This window comes from Anabrus simplex, chromosome 9 (assembly GCF_040414725.1).
Source record: "Anabrus simplex isolate iqAnaSimp1 chromosome 9, ASM4041472v1, whole genome shotgun sequence".
Classification (NCBI taxonomy): domain Eukaryota; kingdom Metazoa; phylum Arthropoda; class Insecta; order Orthoptera; family Tettigoniidae; genus Anabrus; species Anabrus simplex.
The window spans coordinates 85,170,816-85,192,124 of NC_090273.1; the positions used below are offsets into that span (position 1 = coordinate 85,170,816).

A 21,309-nucleotide genomic window follows, 5' to 3' on the forward strand; every position below is an offset into this window, starting at 1 on the left:
TTATAAGTTTAATTTTCCATACTGATTGGATGCACTATACAGACAAGAAATGTGTTCCACCTATCAATACTTTATTATTTATTATAAACGGATTTGGGATTTTTTAAACATTTATTATCTTACGCCAACAACTGTGTAACACATACACTATTTAACATTATATACTATTTCTCGATGCAAATCTTGTTCCTAGCATGAATTCTAGTTTGGTTTTGATGTGAAAACAACAACAGTACTAGTACATAAAGTGTACGCCAGATGTCGCACAGCGATGCATAAGCGATTCATAGTTTATGTTTGAAAGGTTGCCAATAAGAATCTCTAAAATAACCGAGGTCGACCCATTCAGCACTAGGCTGTGCATGTATCACTAAAAGGTGCGCGTACTGTATATATTCTATAGTTACCATACTAAGAGGGATATTAAGTAGTATCCTTACTAGCTGATAACTGTACATGGCATCCCAACAAAGAAATTGTTCAGCAGTCTTGTTTAATAACCTCACTCTTTGTCAATCATAATGCTGAAAAGACATTATGTCAATTCTTGTTTTCAAAGTTCAACCCGTACAGGTTTCAAATAAGAACATATGAAGCGATGGAAAGTTTTCACATGCGATTTTACATAAGGGAATTTACCAATCCCATGCAATATTTAAGCCAAATTGAAGGCCCTGCAACAGATCATAAGCGCATGCACTTACATTCACTACTACCATACCTCTCTATTCATCTCTTTGGCTTCTTTTGGTGTAAAAAGCAACTGATTTAGATATCCTAAGAACATTAGTAGATAGAACCCCAAGTATGTCATCACAGCTGTAATCAAGGGCACCTCCTCAAATGATTCCCTTGATCTTCTTCTTGGTACTGATGCATCGGCCGACTGCTTGACTTCCTAGAAAATACGGAAGGAGATAGGCGAATAATAATTCTGAATCATATAGAACAGTCCCCAAAATAAACACTGCCAGACACACATGAACCATCTTAAGATATACGTTATTAACATTACAGATTTCCACACGTTAGGTGAGAACAACGGTTTTTAAATCCATGCCCAAATACCGTACCTGGACACTTATTTTAGCAACATGCCATGTTATACGAACTATAAACAACTGATGTTTTATTTTTATAATAGCGGCTAGAGAAACACACCCCACACCGCAGAGCGCCGGTCGGCGTTTTCGCAGAAATAATAAATCATATCTGAATCTTCCATATTGAGATGGACAGAATGCAATATGCAGTTCCAGTCGCTATACAAATTATTGAATAAATTGAAATGTTTAACACAAAATGTCATGAATTTTACAGAAACAACATTCCAAAGCATATTCTATTTAGTACGCAGACAATGCACAATATATAACAAAAATGACTCCTTACCTTTACTTTTCCATTTTTCCATTGTTCTGGGTGTATTTTATGCTTGCCGTTTATTTCATTTAATACGTGTTTTCCATTCTGGTTGCCTGACTTAGAGGTACACACCACACCATTCGCAGCCATATTTGAAATGAATGTGGCACGCGAGCGCCGCAGACGGGGGTTGGGCGTCATTGCAGCAATAATGTTCTGCGCAAGCGTGTGGTCAGAGTAGAGACTGAAATAAATAAATATAGTTACAATAAATGTTTAGAACACTTTTACTAATATTTTTAAATATGACCTGAATTAATATATATAGATAAATGCAAATTTTTCTCCAACAGTTTATATAAATACTCAAGTTTGAAATATCCATAGCTGCCCCTCCTCATGACTCATCCTGCTGCTAGAGGGAGTATGTGATAATACCGGCGTTCGCTCGTGACATTTGACAGCCGCTCAAACCAGCCGTGCTACTGGAACTGTTTGGACTACTATTAAATGGTAAATTGAAAGTGAAGCAGTGTTCTCTGCGAAAGAAGTTCTGTTAAATAGTGCAATTGAAGTTTCATTATGGAATCTACACCTGTAACGAAGGAAGACGTGAAAAATCAGCTGAGCGATGTCATACCGTCCTTCACGCCCGTCGGAGCAACAGGAATGCGAAGGGATCATGAATCTATTGATGATTTCGAGCATTTGGAACCAGAGCCGTCACCCGTTAAGGAAACCGCTGGAAAAAATTCCCCGGAATTATTGGATAAGCTTGTAGGTATTGAGCAAGAGTCTGTAAGCGGATCTGGCAGAGAATCTTTGATCTCTGGGGCTAAAGCACCTGAAAGTCAAAATTCTTCAGATTTCTCTCTTTTAAGTGATTCGAAATTGGATTCTCCGTTGGCAGGAAATACTCCCGATATGATTGAAGAGATGACAGTACCATCAGGTTCTCCCGGTAAGATAATTGATATTACTAATGCATTTAAAACGAACGATAATGATGTATTGCCCGATGTATCCATGCATGAGAAGAAATCTCCCATTCAGCAGCCCGAAGAGCTGTCATCGACTGTGAAACAGGAAACTGAAAAATTGTTTTCGAAGGCACAAGATTTATTTTCCTTACAGCAATTTGACACTGATCCAAAATCAGTTTCACGATCATTTATGACCACGGAAAGGGTAGAGGCTATGGCTGAGGGTGATGTACCAAAAGTCGAAAAATCAAGCAAGTTTTCTGATGACCTAGAGTTTCTGAAGTATGAATCACAGCATGAACCCAACTTGGATACTGTTAAAATGTTGAAAGATCCAACCGATTTAAGTATTCCTACCGAACTTGGCTCATCTCTGCCAGCACATGTCAGAGATGATCTTCATGATGATGACAGTTTTAAGGATACAGATTCACTGCCAGAATTAGTGAAATCAAGTGACAGACAGGTGGATATTCTCCCTGAGGATCCCAAAGTATATAAGTCTCCAAAGGAAGACGAATTTGAAGATGGTATTGAAGATGATTATGATATTCCTGGTTTGTCCTCTCATATCCAACTTTCTGATAAACTTGAGCAGTATCAAACCAAAGCACGGAATGAGGCAATGAGTGATAATGAACCCAAGAAATCTGATGACTTGCCATCTGCAGCAAGTAATCTTCAACACCCTGACAAAGAGCCACTTTTCACTGAAATTGCAAAACCTGACATCACTCCTGAACCTATCTCTAAAGCAGTTTCTGAACCTTCCATAAAGCCAACACCACTAGTCTCTGAGCCAAGTCCTGAAACTCGTTCACTACCTAAAACTGATATTAAGACTGTACCACCAGCAGAGAAGCATGTTCCTGAAAATATTGGTGAACCATCCTTTCTTGCTGCCATGGCATTTGGTAAGTACTTTTTATTTATTTATTTATTTATTTATTTATTTATTTATTTATTTATTTATTTATTTATTTATTTATATAGGTAACCTTTTATTCTCAATTAGGCCTATAGCTTTTTAATGTTTTGCTTTTTCAAGTATTCCTATCCAAAGTCTGATATAACAAGTTAGCTGTTAGTTATGTAAAATGAATTAGATGGAAATAATTCATGATCCATCTTGTAAGCTGCATGCATAAGATGAGGGTTGACAAAATTTCATTTTGTATTGTACGAATTATTATTTGGTGTTCCATAATTGTTCAACTTGTGTTTAGATATTGGACAGTACTAGTAAAACTTTGTCTGATCTGTAAGATGTGTTTTTCTGTTCAGGTTTTATATTACAGTCATTTTTCTTAGCAGTTACTTAATTCCAATTGATCTTATTTCTTCCCCTAAAAAAGAATGATAGACTGTATTAATCAGTGCATTTCTGCACTTTGTTTCTAGCTGGGAATTTAATAAAAGGAATGTGCACAAATGTGCAAAGAGATTAATGTTTACAAGTCTCTGCTATAATTGGACAGTACAAGAAAAAGAAAAATCTGACTGTAGGAAGTGCTTTTCTGTTCAGGTTTCTTATTTAGCTCATTTTTCTTCGCAATTTAAATCCTATTCATCTTATTTCTTTCTGTGGAAAAGTATGTTCTGGGTGATTTCTGACGGAAGAGTAGTGTTACAAAAATGTTGCAAAGTCTGGGCTGGGAAGACTTGGGAGAAAGAAGACTAGCTGCTCTTCTAAGTGGTATGTTCAGAACTGTCAGTGGAGAGATGGCGTGGAATGACATCAGTAGACAAATATCGATAGCTGCAGTCGCTTAAGTGTGGCCAGTATCCAGTAATCTGGAGATAGTGGGTTCGAACCCCACCGTCGGCAGCCCTGAAGATGGTTTTCCGTGGTTTCCCATTTTCACACCAGGCAAATGCTGGGACTGTACCTTAATTGAGGCCATGGCTGCTTCCTTCGCATTCCTAGGCCTTTCCTATCCCATAAGACCTATCTGTGTCGGTGCGACGTAAAGCAAGCAAAAAAAAAACAAAAACAAAGTAGACGAATGAGTTTGAGTGGCGTCTTTAAAAGTAGGAAAGTTCACAATATGAAGATAAAGTTGAAATTCAAGAGGACAAATTGGGGCAAATATTCATTTCTGGGAAGGGGTGTTAGGGATTGGAATAACTTACCAAGTGAGATGTTCAATAAATATCCAATTTCTTTGAAATCATTTAAGAAAAGGCTAGGAAAACAACAGGGAATCTGCCACCTGGGTGACTGTCCTAAATGCAGATCAGGATATGACAGACTATATTAATCATTGCATTTTTGCATTTTCGGCTCTAACTGGTAAATTAATGAAGGCAGTATGCACAAATGTGCAAAGAGATTGAAGTTTACAGGTCTCTACTGTTCTCATTAATTTTGCCATTGATGCTTTCACGGCCCGTACTTATAGACATGATACTGTATGGCTTTTAGGGTTATGCCGTGTCAAGAAAATAAGGTGAAATTCTTTATGAAGAAGCCTTTCTCATGGACAGTTCAGATTTTCTTCTGATGACACAGAGCACAGTTCTCTGCAAAACGTAAAGAATTTCACCTTATTTTCTTGACACGGTATAAGCCCGAAAGCCTATACAGTATCATGTTCTCACCAGTTGTCTTTTGTTTTGTATGATGCGATATCAATTACATTTATCTTCCCACAGTGAGAAAACACAGTTGTTATTTGCTTTGTGAAATTGTGCTGTACATAATTTATGATGGAATCCATGTACTGCCATCCTTGCGACTGTCGTAGTTCATAGTTTGCTTCGGTCCATTTCCGCTGTATCATAGTGGCAGTGCCTAACTGGACACAAGTTAGTAGATCTAAATTCTATAGCCCTGCTTATTTTTTTATTCTTTTTCTATGACATTCTGCGTGTTCCCATCAAAGTTTTTAAAAAGAACTCTCTTGTTACAGAATCCTTCAAAAAGCAAATACGTCACTTCAGGTCATTGAGACGAGTAGAAAGTATATTCTTGGCTATAGAGGTGTGATCAAAAGAAGCAAATTATGAAGTGTAAGAGGAGAAATGTTAAGGCTGAGAATACATGTAAAACCTTCAGACCTCAAGGAAAGAGGCTACTGCAAAAAGTTTTGCTAAAGAAGCTCAGTTTTGGCACAGCTCTCCCAGTAAATTATTTCAATATTACAGTGTCCCCCATTTCACTAATTTTATCAAAGATATCATTCTGCCATTGGCAACAAAAGTGTAGATCAGTAGCCCGGTTTTATTTCTTCTATATGAATGAATGAAGTCTTATTTCATATTTAATGCAGCCTGTGACCACATATTACACCATCACTGTGTGGTGGAGAAACTTGTCAGGGAAACATCTCTCTCTTTGCAGTAGCCTACATTACATTGTATCTTCCGCACATCATCCAGCAGTGTTTGCTAATGCAAACTGATCCTGGCTATGAAATCTTGAATTTCCCCATATCAGATGGTGAAAGCTGTGCACCGCAAATCTCGTTATCACATGGCATAGCTCATAATTTGCTTGCATCCAGTCCTGAAAAAATCGTACCATCACTGGCAAAGAAGTCGGTCCAGATTTATCTTTTTATCATTTTTATCATTAGCTCATGCAGGAAAGTCTTGTGCCCAGTTGTTGCTGGCAGAAACATTGTTAGCCATAGCTCTTCTACATAATACTGTTCTCTGGCTTATACATGTACAAGACGGAATGGTGTGAACTTGGTATTCCCAGATGTTTTGTCTGCCATAAGTTATGTTGCTACAGGTGATATGTTTACGTAGAATAGTTTTATGTCTGTTCTAAGTAATGAATTGGTGTATGGCTTTTAGTGCCGGGGGGTGTCCAAGGACTTCAGCTCACGAGGTGCAGGTCTTTTGATTTGACGCCTATAGGTGACCTGCATATCGTGATGAGGATGAAATGATGATGAAGAAAGCACATATACCCAGCCCCCATGCCAGTGGAATTAACTAATGATGGTTAAAATTCCCCGATCCTGCCAGGGATCGAACCTGGGACACCTGTGACCAAAGGCCAGCGCACTAACCATTTAGCCGTGGAGCTGGACTTCTAAGAGATAATTTGCAGAGGTGCTTTATGTTGTTCGTTGCTTTTATTGCTGCACTGTGCAAAGTGTCAAGTTACATTGCTGGGTGTTTGAAACATCGCGCAGAGATATTTGAAGTCTGTCACTGTAGGTTTTGGTCGGGTCTTACGATGGAATACAGCTTGTTTTCCTCCTCTCCTGAAGGTCAGTGACATGGTCTTTCCCTTGTTAATATACAGTTCATTTCTTTCTGCTCAGTCTTCCAGCCAATTGAAGGTTGCCTGTAGTTCATTTTTTGACGTAGAGGCTATTACCACATTGTCGGCATAGGCCTACATTTTAACCCCTTCAGAGGTTACTGACTGAGGGACATCTGCTATAGCTGTTATAAATAGTAGAGAGCTTAGGATCTAAGTAACTTGAACACTCCTGCAGAAAAGAAAATGCTTCCCTGATCTCCCTACGGCATCTCCATTCGCCAAAGTCACAGAGTCTGTACAGCGCGCCCCACTGACGAGACACGCCTAGTAAGATTGTACCACTTTACTTGGATAACTGTGGTAATTCTACAGCTAATACATGCAAGCAGATTTCGATCAAAAGCACAACTCCTGGCATTATCAATTTCTCGAAGTAAAATATTAAGAAATTAAAAGAAATAGGAGAAAGAGGGACTGTCTGAAAATGTTGCTCATTTCAAGTAGTCGTAATCAACATGAATGACAGCAGTTCCAATTCATCGGAACAGTGATTTTCAGACAAAGAATATTGAATATTGATTGTAAAGGTATGTAAATAATGTAAGTTAAATAGTTACGTAAAAATTGTACAGTGTGACGGTTCCAAATTAGGAAGCCAACCATTTCTAAACTGTAATTGAATTCCCAAAGTCCTTATGAGAAAGATGATGGAAGTGGAATTTGTATGAGGAAATGAAAGGAATGGTTGAAAGTAAACAAACAGCTGTGTTTGTTGTGCGCTGTGTTTACTACTGTAGATGATGTTGGCTGGGAAGGTGCTCACCAAAGATGATGTGCAGAGAAACATCTGTGGTGGCTGTCTAGCGATCTCTCCATTTCTCCAAAGGGTCATAGTTGGTAGAACCCTTATAACACCATCATATAATGTTGGGGGATGTGACTTGAGCCTCTGCAGTATTAGAGCGGAGAGGTTTTCTAAACCTGGTACCAGTAGTTGAGAGTTTCTGCAAATCTTCTTGTACTCCCCAGTTAGAGCATTTGTTCTTTTTAAATCAGGTGGCATTACATCTGACAGAACTGGGAGCCAGTAAATGGGAGTGGATTGGCTGGTGCCAGATAATAAACGCATACTAGTATTTAGCCGAGTGCCACACTGGTGCACATTACTCAACACAAGAGAAAATCAGTCCAAAAGCAGAAGCTCTTAAAGTATTTGTAGATGTTCTTCAACTTGTGCCACATAGTTTCTGAAGGGTGTTGTTGCTGTTTTAAACTTTTTAGACTAAAATAAATATAACTAATGTATATTCATGAATGATCATACAACACTGGACAAAGAATTCAGAATTTTCACCTAAACTAAATAATACCCTTAATGAAGACGTACTAATGATTTAATATTAAAACTAGCCCATCAAGTCATTATGGTCTGACATCATGATTAACCATTTTGAGTCCCGTTGGTGGAGAAAAAGATCATAATCAGGATGTAGGCAGGATAGGAGAGGTGGTGGTATAAAATTTCTAATCACTAGATTGCATGCCAAAAGCCTGGATTAAATTCCAAACCTCTTTACTATGTTCATGTGGAATTAGCGCATATGAAGCTGATTCGTCCATTGTATGGGGACGTTTAAGCCTTGAGCAGACCCCTTGATATTATTCGACAGGCCCCCTGTGGAGGAGGGGGGGCGCAGGCGAAGAATACACCCACGGTATCTCCTGCCTGCCATAAGATGCAACCAAGGGATGATTGATTTAAAACCATGATACTACTTGGGATTAGTACATCACGTGGGGAACTCCTTTACTTGAGAGTAGTACCACTATTTGTCATGTCTCTTTTGTTTTTCATTTGTTCCTTTATTATGTTTTTAACACATTTTTGGCTTTTATTATGTAAATTACTTTAACCCTCTTCTTTCACTGAAGATGGCTCAAACGAGTCCAAATACGTTTGAATTTTATTCCTCCATCTAATGATGGAGTTATGTTATTTATTGAATAGGAGGACATATTAAATTTTCCTTTGTAAAGTGAAAACCGTCAATACGCAATGATCCTAATATCTTGTAATAGTACCACTATGTTAGGTACACAATACATTTGTAATTAGTAGCAGCAGAGAGTGGTTCACTGTGGGTTTACAGTACCAGTACCCGTGATTAGTACCACTACATGTGGAATGCCACAGTCTTACGTTGCCTGTGATTAGTACCATTGTGTGAGAAACACCACGGATTTGGGCGTTGCCTGTGAATAGTACCCACTGTGTGAGGAACACTGCGGGAATACCGGCGCCCGTGATTAGTACACCTAGGTAAGGAACACCATGGGTTTGCGTTGCCTGTGAGTGGCGCCATTATGTAAGAAACGCAGGTCTGTGTTACCTGTGCGACATACAATACTTGTGAGTAGTACCATAAAATGTGGAACACAGTGAGTCTCCGCTACTTTTGATTAGTACCGCAACATGATAAATACTATGGTTCTGCTTTTCTAGCGATAGTACTATTATGAGGGGCCATTGACCTTGATTTTGGACCCTTTTAGACAACAAGCGTCATCGATTCAGGATTGTGCTTGGAAGCAATCCCTTCGTCAGTAATTCTATTTTAAGATGGTTTCTGGAAGTTGGGGCAATGCGGGTTGGATACACTGATTGTTTTAAGTTCATAATCATTGTTCATCGTCGTCTTTTTGAATTCTAGTCAGTGGAGTGATTTTGGAATTAGTTTTAACTTACAGTATTGTGAGTTGGATCTGCTAATTATTTTAAATTCTTATTCATCCATTAATTCTTCATAATCTCGTTTTGAATTCTGGTCAGTGGATGAATATTGGACTTTTAAATTGTCGTGACATTTTCTCATTTTGTACCATTAGGGGCTGATGACCTAGATGTTAGGGCCCCTTTAAACAACAAGCATCATCATAGTCATTATTCGACAGGAGTAGACTATGTGCTGACACCGAGTTTCACCCTCTCCCTGCCTCAAAACCTTTCAGTCCGTGTATGCACAATTGTGTGGATTAGATGTTTATTTTATTTCTGAGAGTGTATTGGATGCCTTCTTCAGGTCAAACCAAGCTACACCATTTGTGCAAGTTGCATGGATCATTCTTCTCTGGCTTGGCCAGCAGATTGCAGTAAGAATTTACAGGTACCTGGTTATCATTCAGGTTTGAAAGTGTTATCATAATCATCTTCATGCATCCAGATGCGTAGGTCGCCCATGGCCTGCACCAGGTGAGCCAAACATGTCCTCGGATACGCCTGGTTCTAAAAGCCATGTGCAAAATAATAATAATAATAATAATAATAATAATAATAATAATAATAATAATAGATAAATAAATAGCTAATAACTCAGAAATAAGAGTAGTTGCATGTGCAGTATACTGCTCAAACATTTACAAGCTTCAAGTTGTCATTGTCTAAAATATCAAAGCACAATGGTCATTCCTGGTTAATTACAAGAATACTGGTAAAGATTTGCGCGGCCAAGCAAGTTGGCCATGCAGTTAGGGGCGCGCAGCTGTGAACTTGCATTCAGGAGATAGTGAGTTCGAACCCCACTGTCGGCTGCCCTGACGATGGTTTTCCATAGTTTCCCATTTTCACACCAGGCAAATGCTGGGGCTGTACCTTTAAGACCACAATCGCTTTCTTCCCACTCCTAGCCCTTACCTTTCCTGTTGTCGCCATGAGACTTAGGCCTATCTGTGTTGGTGCGACGTAAAGCCAATCGTTAAAAAAATATTTACGCACTTTGGTTTTTGTTTTACACTGCAAGACCATAAGCAAACGTGGAAGGTGATCATAGTCAACTAAATTCACATCTTGTTCTTTATCTATTCAGTATTTTCAAGGTTGAATGTGCACTCAACAAAATCACTTTCTTGGGATCACTTTTTACCATTTTTACCCATGATTGTCAATATGTCCTGTATCACTAAGAAATTATAAATTATTTATACACACATCTGAATTAATTCACCTCTGCTCTCTAGTCTTGCACCCTTCTGGAAGAAGTTTAAAAGTGTGTATAAAGTATGGCAGTGCATAGCATTAACTTACGAGCAAATAATGGCACTTCATGCCAGTTTGGTATAATGCTAGCGTTTTCTAGCATTTTCTCTGGTTTAGAGCAGACATCCCTTGACAGTCGTAAGAGGCAACTAAAGAGTAACCCTTAGGAGTTCTCAACCTGGGAGTGTGGGTTGGCCATCATGGAAACCCTGGCTGATTCTAGTAACTTCTAATTGCTTATACTAGGCTCCTTACATTAATCTTTCTTACCTGACCTTTTGGTCAACTATTGTTTTCTTTCAAACCCACCGAGCAAGTTGGCCATGCGGTTAGGAGCGTGCAGCTGTGAGCTCTCATCTGGGATATAATGGGTTCGAACCCCACTGTTGGCAGCCCTGAAGATGGTTTTTCGTGGTTTCCCATTTTCACACCAGGTAAATGCAGGGGCTGTACCTTAATTAAGGCCACGGCCGCTTCCTTCCCATTCCTAGGCCTCTCCTGTCCCATCGTCGCCATAAGACCTATCTGTGTCGGTGTGACATAAAGCAAATAGCAAAATATATATATATATATTTCAAATCCACCAGTGTTAAGTTTGTTAGACCTAGGGACACTGTCATTTTCACAACCTTCATGGCCCTTTCCTTTCTTTTAATGATACTTTCAGTTTTTGAAAGGTCAGAGCACTTTCTAATTTTGTTCTCTTAGTTTAATGTTAAGAGAGGGTGGTTGCCAAGCTGTACTTTCTGTTAAAATGATTATTACCACCAACTTTGTGGGGCTTGCCCTTTACAAATTGTCCTCTTTTGTGTTCTTCATAATGACTGAATTTTTGCTGTTATTATATTGAAACAATCGGCTATGGCTATGCAAGCTACCTGTCATTTTTCTTTGAGGCTTAGACCTTTTGCTTTACATAGTAGGCTACCCAAATGTTCCTCAGTCTTTGACTTCACTTCTGTCACTGCAGTTTAAGAGCACTCCCAGGATTCTGTCAAATCTGCAACTTTCTTCCTAAAGATGGTTCTGTCTTGGAATTTCTTTGGGCCTTTTGCCAACTTCCTTTATATCTTCGTGCACTTCTAAAAGTCAACAGGGATGAGTTTTCCATTTTTCCGGAAGAGAGTATTCTATATGCATATCTTTCCAGGTTTCTTTTCTTTAGAGGTCTGTAAAAAGTTAGCCTCTTTCTGATTGTGGTGGTAATTTTTTTTTAAATTCTCGTTTCGGTCTTCTATGGACATGCTATTTTAATTGCTTTCTTCTATCTTTCACGTTTTCTCAGTGTTCTCGCATTCTTCTTCGGCGAGCATCCCTCCGATCTTCGGTCCACTTCTTGCTGGTTTTCATTTTGGGTATTCCCCAAGTTTCTTCTTCAAAGAGTTGCATTCCAAGATGTCCTCATGTGAGATCCCTAGTTCTTGTAGGTCTTTTTCTACCTCTGTAAACCAGATCCCTTCAGTTTTCTTTCCCGCAAAGTATGCACAGATTCAATTGGACGATCTTCTGGAGCACATTCCTGCCAAGTGGCCATAAAAAGAGATTCTCTTTTTGCATATGGTGTCTGTTATCTTCTCCACGTGTAGATACCGTTCATTGTTGTCATCTTCTGTACTCTTCGTGTTCTTTGACTGGGCCCGAGGTCTTTCTTAAAATCTTCCTCTCTTTGGCTTCCAGTTGTTCCGCCAGGACTTTCTTATTCAAACTAAATCTGAAGCCCTGCCTTTGCTGCTTGCATCTGTAGTTGACTGATTTGTATCGTGGCCATGTCAAGAGAATTAGAGAGAATTGCAAGGTCGCCTACAAAGGCTAAACAGTCGATTGTCAGGTCCTCGTTCTTATAACCTAGTCTGACCCCATTCTCTAAACCTTCCTTACACAATTGTTTACGCCATTCGCGAATAATTTTCTCGAGGACACAGTTGAATAGCAGAGGTGAGAGCCCATCTCCCTGCCTTACCCCTTTCCATATTTCGAAGGACTCTGAAATCTCTCCCCTGAATTTCACTTTGGAGGTCGTGTCCGACAGGGTTTTCTGAATGATTGTTCTTGTCTTATTATCTAAACCCAATTCTTTTAGAACCTGGACCAGGGTACTTCAATCCAGCGAGTCGTAAGCCTTCTTGAAGCCAACGGAGGTTATTATTATTATTATTATTATTATTATTATTATTATTATTATTATTATTATTATTATTATTATATAAGTCTTTTCTGAAACAATAAAGCAATGACCCTTCCCTTTCTTTTGCTGATACCTTCATTTTTTGAAAGGTCAGAGCTCTTCCAATTTTATTCCCTCAGTTTAGTGGTTGCCAAGTTATACTTTCTCTTAAAACAATTACCACAACCAACATTGTGGGGCTTGCCCTTTACAAATTGCCCTCCTTTGTGTTCTTCATAACGGCTGTGAAGTGTCGTTATATCGAAACAGTCAGTTATAACCTGTGAAAGATGTTTTTTTCCTAACCATAGAGGATGGTTGCCTGGTTGTACTTCCCCTTAAAATAATAAACACCACCACCACCACCACCTTAGGAACCATTAGAACCTCAATGCCAGCCCCATGGTCTAGGGGTAATGTGTCTGCCTCATACCCACAGGCCCCAGGTTCAATTTCTGGCCAGGTCAGGGGTTTCACCTGGATCCGAGGGATAGTTTTGTGGTCCCTAAACCTACACGAAAACAGTTGAACAGCTATCTGACTATGAGTTAGTGGCCCTGGTCAAAAAAGCTAAGAATAACAGCCGAGGGCATTTGTTGAGCTGGCTACACGTTGCCTCTTCTCTTGTGTTCAATTCATGTTTGTTAAGTTTATTTAAAATATGTTCATTCACATTTAAATATAGTTCACATAATGGAATTGCAGAGCAACTATGATAATAAATGTATAATACTTGCTGCATAAATCATTTTTTAGACTACCTTAACTTGATTTTACTGTAAACTTTTCAGTCCAGGGAACCTCCAATAATGGGGAGGTTTGAGGTAAAGTGATGTTGATTCAACCATTTGTTTGGATGAGAATTAGGATTTTGTCTGGTGCCACATTTTCTCTAGGGTTATGCTTATTCCATTCACCCTATAATATCCAAGTTATCAAAAACAAAAATACACGGCAGAGCATGTTCTCCCTTTAAAATGCTACACTTCTATTGGCAATATTTATTTATATCAAACACAGTGTATGTAGTAGAGCTGTGCAAAACAACTCTCCCAAACTCATTTACAAGAACTGGGTCGCACTCAGTTGTGATAGTACATATATCACACCCTCGCACTGTATTCAGAAGTAAGATATGTTATTGTCATTATTATTGTTACGGGGTTACCCGTGGAGCAGAAAGAGGTTAAAGAAGGTGCGGGCTGGAATGGGTCTAACTACAAAATCAAATTTAATTTAAAACTTAAACTGAAGGTTCTATTTTCAGAATTTCAAACTTAACAATTTTTCATCATAATAATGAAACATCAGGTACAGTGATAATCATGAACAAGTGTAGGAAAAGACAAGATTAGTGGTCTTAACAAATCCTGGGCTTCAAGCCCTCGCTTTACATTTCCTGAGCTCCTAGCACAAATTTATACAAGGACAGAAATCCCCTAATTCAAAGAGCACTTGCTCCCAAAATTACAGTATCTAGCTTTCAAGAGGCATTCATAAATCTTACAAAACTTTGAAAGAAAAAAAAGAGCAAACAGGCTCTCAGTTTTCCCAGCCTCCTCGAGGCAGCCTCATCTTACAGTTACAGGCCTCTCAAGGCCCTATTTACAAATGGAACTTATTTTTACAGGGGTATTAAATACCCAACCTACTGGGCCTTCGTGGGATAAGAATAACAGGTTAAATTAATGACCCGAACACAAAATGAATGGAGGCGAATATTTGCACTCCTAGATATGAACACTTAAAACTTAAAGGGCACTAGGCCGATGAAACAGGGGCTATTCCCAAACTACTGAGGTGACTCGTATAAGGATAAATTAATGCATTACAGAAAGGAAGAAGAACAGTTACAAAATGTAGTCGCCTCAAACCAAGATGAAGGGAAGCTCGAGATGGTAAATCACACTCTATCCCCGATTTACAGTTAAAAATTTGTTTTTACATTTGCCGGCAGAAAGTTACATTTTTAGAAAAGGAGGTTACATAGTTAACTATTTGGACCTTACCCTCGGGTTAAACTGCAGAGGTAGCTACAACAAAAAAGATGGAATTATGTGGCCATACCTGGTAGCAGTTGTAGCTGCCGACAAAAAGGCCCGTCCACCTCCTGCTGTGACACACACACTCGGTGAGATGATGATCAATTGGCCAAGAAACGTGAAAATCCGCAGTTTATAAGCCCTCAGGGAAGGTTCGAGACCATTCAAGATACCGTTGAATGGTTAATTTCAAAGTTACACTCAGAATCGAAGAAGAAGCCGGTGATAGGTGGAAAATTAATTACAGAAATTAGGGATTGGCTAGATTCAAATAAATGAACATCAATCAGTAAAAAAACTTATGAATACAAAACTTCTTTGAATTATAAGTTCTTACACCTTGCACCAGGGTGCATGATCATAGTTTTTAGTAGTGTCATCTGTGGAAGAATGTCCAAACTTCTTGATGGATAGCAAACAAAACTAGTAGAAATTCAGTCCGTTCAGGAAACTTCACAATAACAAAATTACTCAATATTTAGGTGGTGACATCTTCTGATTAAAGATCCAAGTTGGTGTAGTTTCAGTTTCACAGTTTCTCCAATAGAGGAGTTGATTTAGGCGCTAGTTTTAAATGCGCAGTATTGAGGTGTACCTCCCGGTACTATTATTATTATTTCATTTGTATATTTATTCGGAATATTTTAAGCTGGAAGGTGATATGAGTAATTTGTTTTGTACAAGCGGGTGGGAAAACAGTGCTATTAACAACTCAGAAAGTTTCCGTGGGTCATGCGGACAGCCCAGATTCCGATGATGCGGCCTGGTTGTTAATGTCTTGGGACCTGGAAGAGGTTTGGGGCGTGGTCTTGGTATTGCAAGATCATCTTCCACTCATGATTGGATGGCCAGGAGCAGTCTAGACATATCATGTGAGTAGGGGGAAGCTGAGGTCTATTTAGGCATGTGAGAAAACAGCGAAGAGAACTTGACAAAAAAAACAGCGGAGGAGTTGATTTAAATATTTTGGTGTACGTAGAGGATATGTAACGTTTGTGGAAGATGTTAAAATTTTGGTGGAGCGGACTTTTCTTCAAACTTTCATGGAACGTGGTTGACGTGAAATTTTGTGGAATGTGATATGTGGTACTGACTAAAAAACTGTGGAATGCTTCGGCACTGGTATTTTATCACTTTAGGGCGGCTTAGTGTCTTATATGTTGGTGAGAGCTATAGGGTGCTGTATTTCAGACTTTCCATAATTTATGTTCTGGAACAACAAGCATGTGTTGCTCGAATGAATGTATCTTTAAACCAAGTGGTCGAGTCACAGTATTATAAAGGTACAGTATGTGTGTGATATAACACGTGCCCATTATGAGATTATACAAGTTGCGTTGCTACACAGAGGCAGTGAAGGGTATTTATCTACATATGTATGTGCTTTGTTCAACAAACTGACTTCAAATGACAGCTTGATCCTCGCTTTTGGTTTCCCACTCTTGTTATAAATATGGAGTCTTCCAGCAGTATTTTGTGAGTATTTTATGTATATTTTGGTGTTTTGATAAGATGCTCATGCATAGATGTTATTTAGAATATAGTTAATTATTTTAAAATCAGTGAAGTTATTGATGAACCCAGGTGCAGTTCCTACCTATTTAGTCGTTTTCAGAAGGTTAGGTAAGGCCTGAAGCAGATATACCAGTACGCAGCTTTATGTAGCCTACATGCCCAGGGAGAGAGGATTATTATGCTTTATTAAAATTTGAGGGATCCATTCTGGTGAACTCTGGCGTCCATACTACGGATATTTTTATTTTATTAATGTATTTTATTTTTATTATGTTATTTATTTATTTATTTATTTATTTATTTATTTATTTATTTATTTATTTATTATAATAATTTCTCACCTTCTAGACTTGTTCAGAGCTTCCAGCTCGAGGACTCTGTTCAGCGAGTGTTTCGAAGGATTAAACTCAAAAAGGCACCCATCTTCACTGTACAAATGAGTCTACTGAACTGTTCTTACTGTCTGATCACAATGAGCAGAAACAAGTGTGGACAGATTGAGAAGCTTTGAAACTTGGAAATTCAAATGACACTCTCATTGTTACACTGTTGCCGCATGCATTGGTTCTCCGCACGTCTTTCTTGTACTGACACTGCATGTAAAGCATGAATGTGAAGCAAAACCAAGACAACAACTCAGTCTGATCACCCACTGATTGACTGAGCAACTGACTGGTCTGGTATACAAAGCTTGTTATAAAGTTTCAAGTTTTGGTTGAACCCCACAGTCGGCAGCCCTGAATATGTTTTTCCGTGGTTTCCCATTTTTCACACCAGGCAAATGCTGGGGCTGTATCTTAAGGACACGGCCGATTCCTTCAGACTCCTAGTCCTGTCCTATCCCATTGTTGCCATAAGATCTATCTATGTCAGTGCGACGTAAAGCAACTTGCATATAATTAATCTCATAATAGAACCGTATTGAAGATAATATATTAAAATGATAAAATACTTTTATTTACAACCACCTACTCAATACAATACAATACAATACACTCGTAGAATTATGAAATAATCATGAAGTGTCTTAAATAATGGGACATGTTTCGTTCGGCATAGCGAACATCATCAGCCGTTAATGTACAAAGACTAGGTCAGGGCCCTGAGCTTAAAAATGATCAAAATTGTGTTCTCATATTAAAAGAATAACAATGTCGTAATAAAAAGTAATAATATAACATTAGACTTAGATTGGAACAATATGTACAGATTAATAGCGAGGATTTGTCGTGGAATGCATTGAACGAAGGATTGCTAGAACTCTCCATATATTAAAGATCTTCGTTACTCTTTAATGAGTCCATTATTGGTGTTCTGCGTTACATACAATTTTAGTTTTACTGCTAGCGCGTGAATATTGACTAGTTTAACTTGTATTTTCTTCTGGCATCAAGATTCTTTCTCCTATAGAATTCGCAGCTATTGGAGATCACGTCATATATCATCCTTAGTTCCGTCGTTATGCGCCTTTTGACTGGTTCAATTTGGACTCGTAATATTCAATGAACTCTATCCTCAATAATTAATCTACGCTTCACACATTGACGTACATTTTAATGTCCACAATATCTATTGTTTTACTTTAACAACCCCGTGATTGTTTTTAACTCACAGATTACCATCCTTCAATGCATTCCACGACAAATTCTCGCTGTTAATCTGTACATATTGTTCCAATCTAAATCTAATGTTATGTTATTATTACTCTTTATTATGACATTGTTATTCTTTTAATATGAGAACACAATTTTGATCATTTTTAAGCTCAGGGCCCTGACATAGTCTTTGTACATTAACGGCTGATGTTTGCTATGCCGAACGAAACATGTCCCATTATTTAAAACACTTCATGATTATTTCATAATTCAATGAGTGTATTGTATTGTATTGAGTAGGTGGATGTAAATAAAAGCATTTTATAATTTTAGTAAAGCAATTTGTAAAAAAAAAAAAAATTTTGGTTGACTCCCACTGTTCAAATATCCCCTTTTCAACTAAGCAGCAATGAATCTGGTTCATGCCTGTCCAGACTCGTTCATTTGAGTCTCTCTCTGTTCATTCTAGTAGCAGGCTCATTCTCAGACTCTTTCTGTAGTGTGTAGTGAACTAGCTCATGAGGAGAAATGGAGAATAAAGCATTACTGGGAACTTGGAGAACAGTTTTAAAAACTAGATATTGTGGCATAGATTAATAGCAGGAGATTGAGATGGGGAGGTCATTTCATGAGAAGGGAAGACAATAGCCTACCATTACCTGGAAAGTATGGTGTGGTGAAAAAGAGGGAAGGTGGCCACCAGAAGATCTGAAAGAAGGTAGTGGGATCAGGTCCGGAAAGATATGAGAAGGATAGGCCTGGCAGAATGATGCATCAGACAGAAATAAATGGCAGAATTGTGTTGATGAGGCCAAGTACCAATTGGAGAATCAGTGGCCACATCATTAAGTAAGTAAATATGTTGTATATAGTTAATATAAATTGTTTATCTTTATTTATTTCCTCGGATCTTACAGTATTTAAACCAAGCGATCCTTCAAGGAACACATTAACTCTAACCTAAGCTATATATTGGTAAAACTAACAAAAAATTATATTAAATTAGGGTATGCTAACTAACAAAATAAAATAAATTAGGGTGATTAATCATCACCACGGCAAGGTGGCCCTTGGCCAGCTCCTATTGGAGATCTGATCGCCATGGCAATAAGTCACCAACCAACATATCAAAACAAATTTAAAAGTATATTCCAAAATTACGAGACAACTAGAATAAAAACACAGTAATTAAGTAATGGCAAAGCAAACAAAATTGAGCTCTGATTTAACAGTAGCTGGCAACTCGGCATAAGTATAAAATACCTTGCGGCAGAAACAGAACAAAACAAATAAAATAAGGATCGCACACCGGCATACCATGGAAGGCTAATGGCCTTTCTCATCCTGTGATGTCAGCAAAACCCGGCTGACTGCTTCCTCCCTAACCCAGGCTAGCTGACACCAACTCACCTCCTGCTCAAACTCTGAGCTGTGCCTACCTATTCAACAACATATGCACTGTTCTACTTTAAGAGACATTTCCAGGCCATTATGACCCAAACTATATATTAAATTACATACTAAATAACTTACTCACTTTAACTCAAATACAGTTAACAAACGCACTCCACTACCTACCTAATTTAGCTTCTTAACATTACCTCTAACCATTCACAGACCAAATTTTAACCACCTTGTAGCTGCCCCCAAATTCCAATCGCCTTCTATCTGCCCTTCATTCTAACACCAAACTTCATAAGTAATCGCATTCATAAACCACCAAATCAGCCCTTTATGAATAACAATACAATTCCAGCATTAACTTGCTCTCTTGTACAGTTCACAAATACAACTCTAATCACTCTTAGCCCAAACTCCTCTTATAATTTAAATACATCTATCACTCTTAGCAAACCGTAAACACTTCCAATCCGCAATGACCCAAACTCCACATTAAATCACTTAATCATCGTCACTGTTACTCACTATGTACTCATTATCAAATACTCTACTACTTAACCCTATTCACTCCCACATATCACCAAATCAACCCCTTTGAATAACAATCCAAATACACCAATCCAAACTCCACATATTACCTAGCTTACTTACTAATACTACTTAACTTTTTACTTCTCTTTACAATGCCTTCATCACTTTTCCCTTCCTTACCCCATAGTTCCTTTAAACTCATGCTTCTCCCTTTATTCATAGTTCCTCTTACTTCTGCTTCTTCCCTCAAACTATTATTTTCACTATGCGTTTGTCCGCTTGCCATTTCTTGTGCTTTTCTCTTCCTCAGCACTTCATAAATTCCTTTTGCAATCGACTCTCTGATCTCTTCCGATCTCGACGCACTAAGATCACACAGCTCACTGATTCCATTTGATCTTTCCTTTTCATCATGTCCGTCTTCTCCAGCGCTACTTTCTATTGTCTGTCTTTCCTCCACTCTCTTCCCTATCACTTATTCCTACCTCAGTCCATCCTCTAAAGCCCGTAGTTTCATCACATTCCAAAATCAGACCCATATGCCATTAGTTACCACTAATTGCTGCCCCCTAATGTGTGCTCTTAATCCTTGTAGTTTGGCCCTTACTAAATGTTTTTTTAGGATTTTCAGATTCTTGTTCCCTTCTCTACCCATGTCTCTCTTAATCCAGATTTTTTCACTCTGTAGGTTCCCCGCATTTCTTATCACTATTTCAGCCATCAAAGTGGATATTAACTTCATTTTTATAGGCCTGTTTCCATGCGCTGAACCTATCCTTTCTACATCATGTATGTCTACTTAGCTGAAGTTAATTTTCATTTTGTTCTGGATGACGTCCACAACTTTATAAATTGTCCCCACTTTGTCCTCTCCCTTTTCTTCCGGTACCCCATATATAAATAAGCATTTCTTCCTCTGCTCCTGACTACTGCGTTCTATTTCTGTCTTCAACTTCGACATCTCTTCCATGTTTCTTATTTTCTCTCTGAGCAACACAATTTCTCCCTCGTTGTTCCCCACATTGGTCATTGTTTCGTCCGCTTTTTTCTGGATCAATTGTCTCATATTTTCGAACTCCTTCACTTGTTCTTGTGAAGTTTTAATCTGTTCAAACGGGCAAACTTCTTCTACAACCACTCTCTTTATGACTTCCACATCTTCCCAGCTCATGTTGCCACTGGAAATCGGCCCGGGGTTAATTTCCACGCCTCCTATGATTAACATAACCATAACCACCGCTGCCACCAACATCCAGTCACCCTTCATTCCTAGTTCCACAATACCTTCTTCTCTTTTGGCTGTATTCTTCTTCCATCTTCCCTGCCATCTTCCAATAACTACCCGATACTGCTCCACACCAATCATCTTCCTCTTCAATTTCTACTTCCCTCTAGCACTCACCGCTCACACTCCACTCCCGTTCTACCGGCACGCTCGACTCAGCACATCCATACCCG

The 21,309-nt window shown here is 38.6% G+C and overlaps 2 protein-coding genes across 5 annotated transcripts in view; one reads left to right on the forward strand and one right to left on the reverse strand.

Moving 5' to 3' along the window:
- The window catches only part of lace (serine palmitoyltransferase long chain base subunit), a 234,107-nt gene that overhangs the window by 140,393 nt on the left and 72,405 nt on the right, over positions 1-21,309 (reverse strand). For all 3 annotated transcript variants that reach the window (XM_067153519.2, XM_067153521.2, XM_067153522.2), the window contains exons 2-3: positions 1,393-1,609; positions 722-898 (exon numbers count right to left, since the gene is read on the reverse strand). In XM_067153519.2, the coding sequence (XP_067009620.2) occupies positions 722-898; positions 1,393-1,566 (351 nt within the window). In that variant the 5' untranslated portion in view covers positions 1,567-1,609. The remainder of the gene's footprint in view (positions 1-721; positions 899-1,392; positions 1,610-21,309) is intronic.
- Positions 1,782-21,309, forward strand: part of LOC136880962 (reticulon-1-A) — a 574,503-nt gene continuing 554,975 nt past the window's right edge. For both annotated transcript variants that reach the window (XM_067153514.2, XM_068229191.1), the window contains exon 1: positions 1,782-3,262. In XM_067153514.2, coding sequence (XP_067009615.2) covers positions 1,948-3,262 — 1,315 coding nt within the window. In that variant the 5' untranslated portion in view covers positions 1,782-1,947. The remainder of the gene's footprint in view (positions 3,263-21,309) is intronic.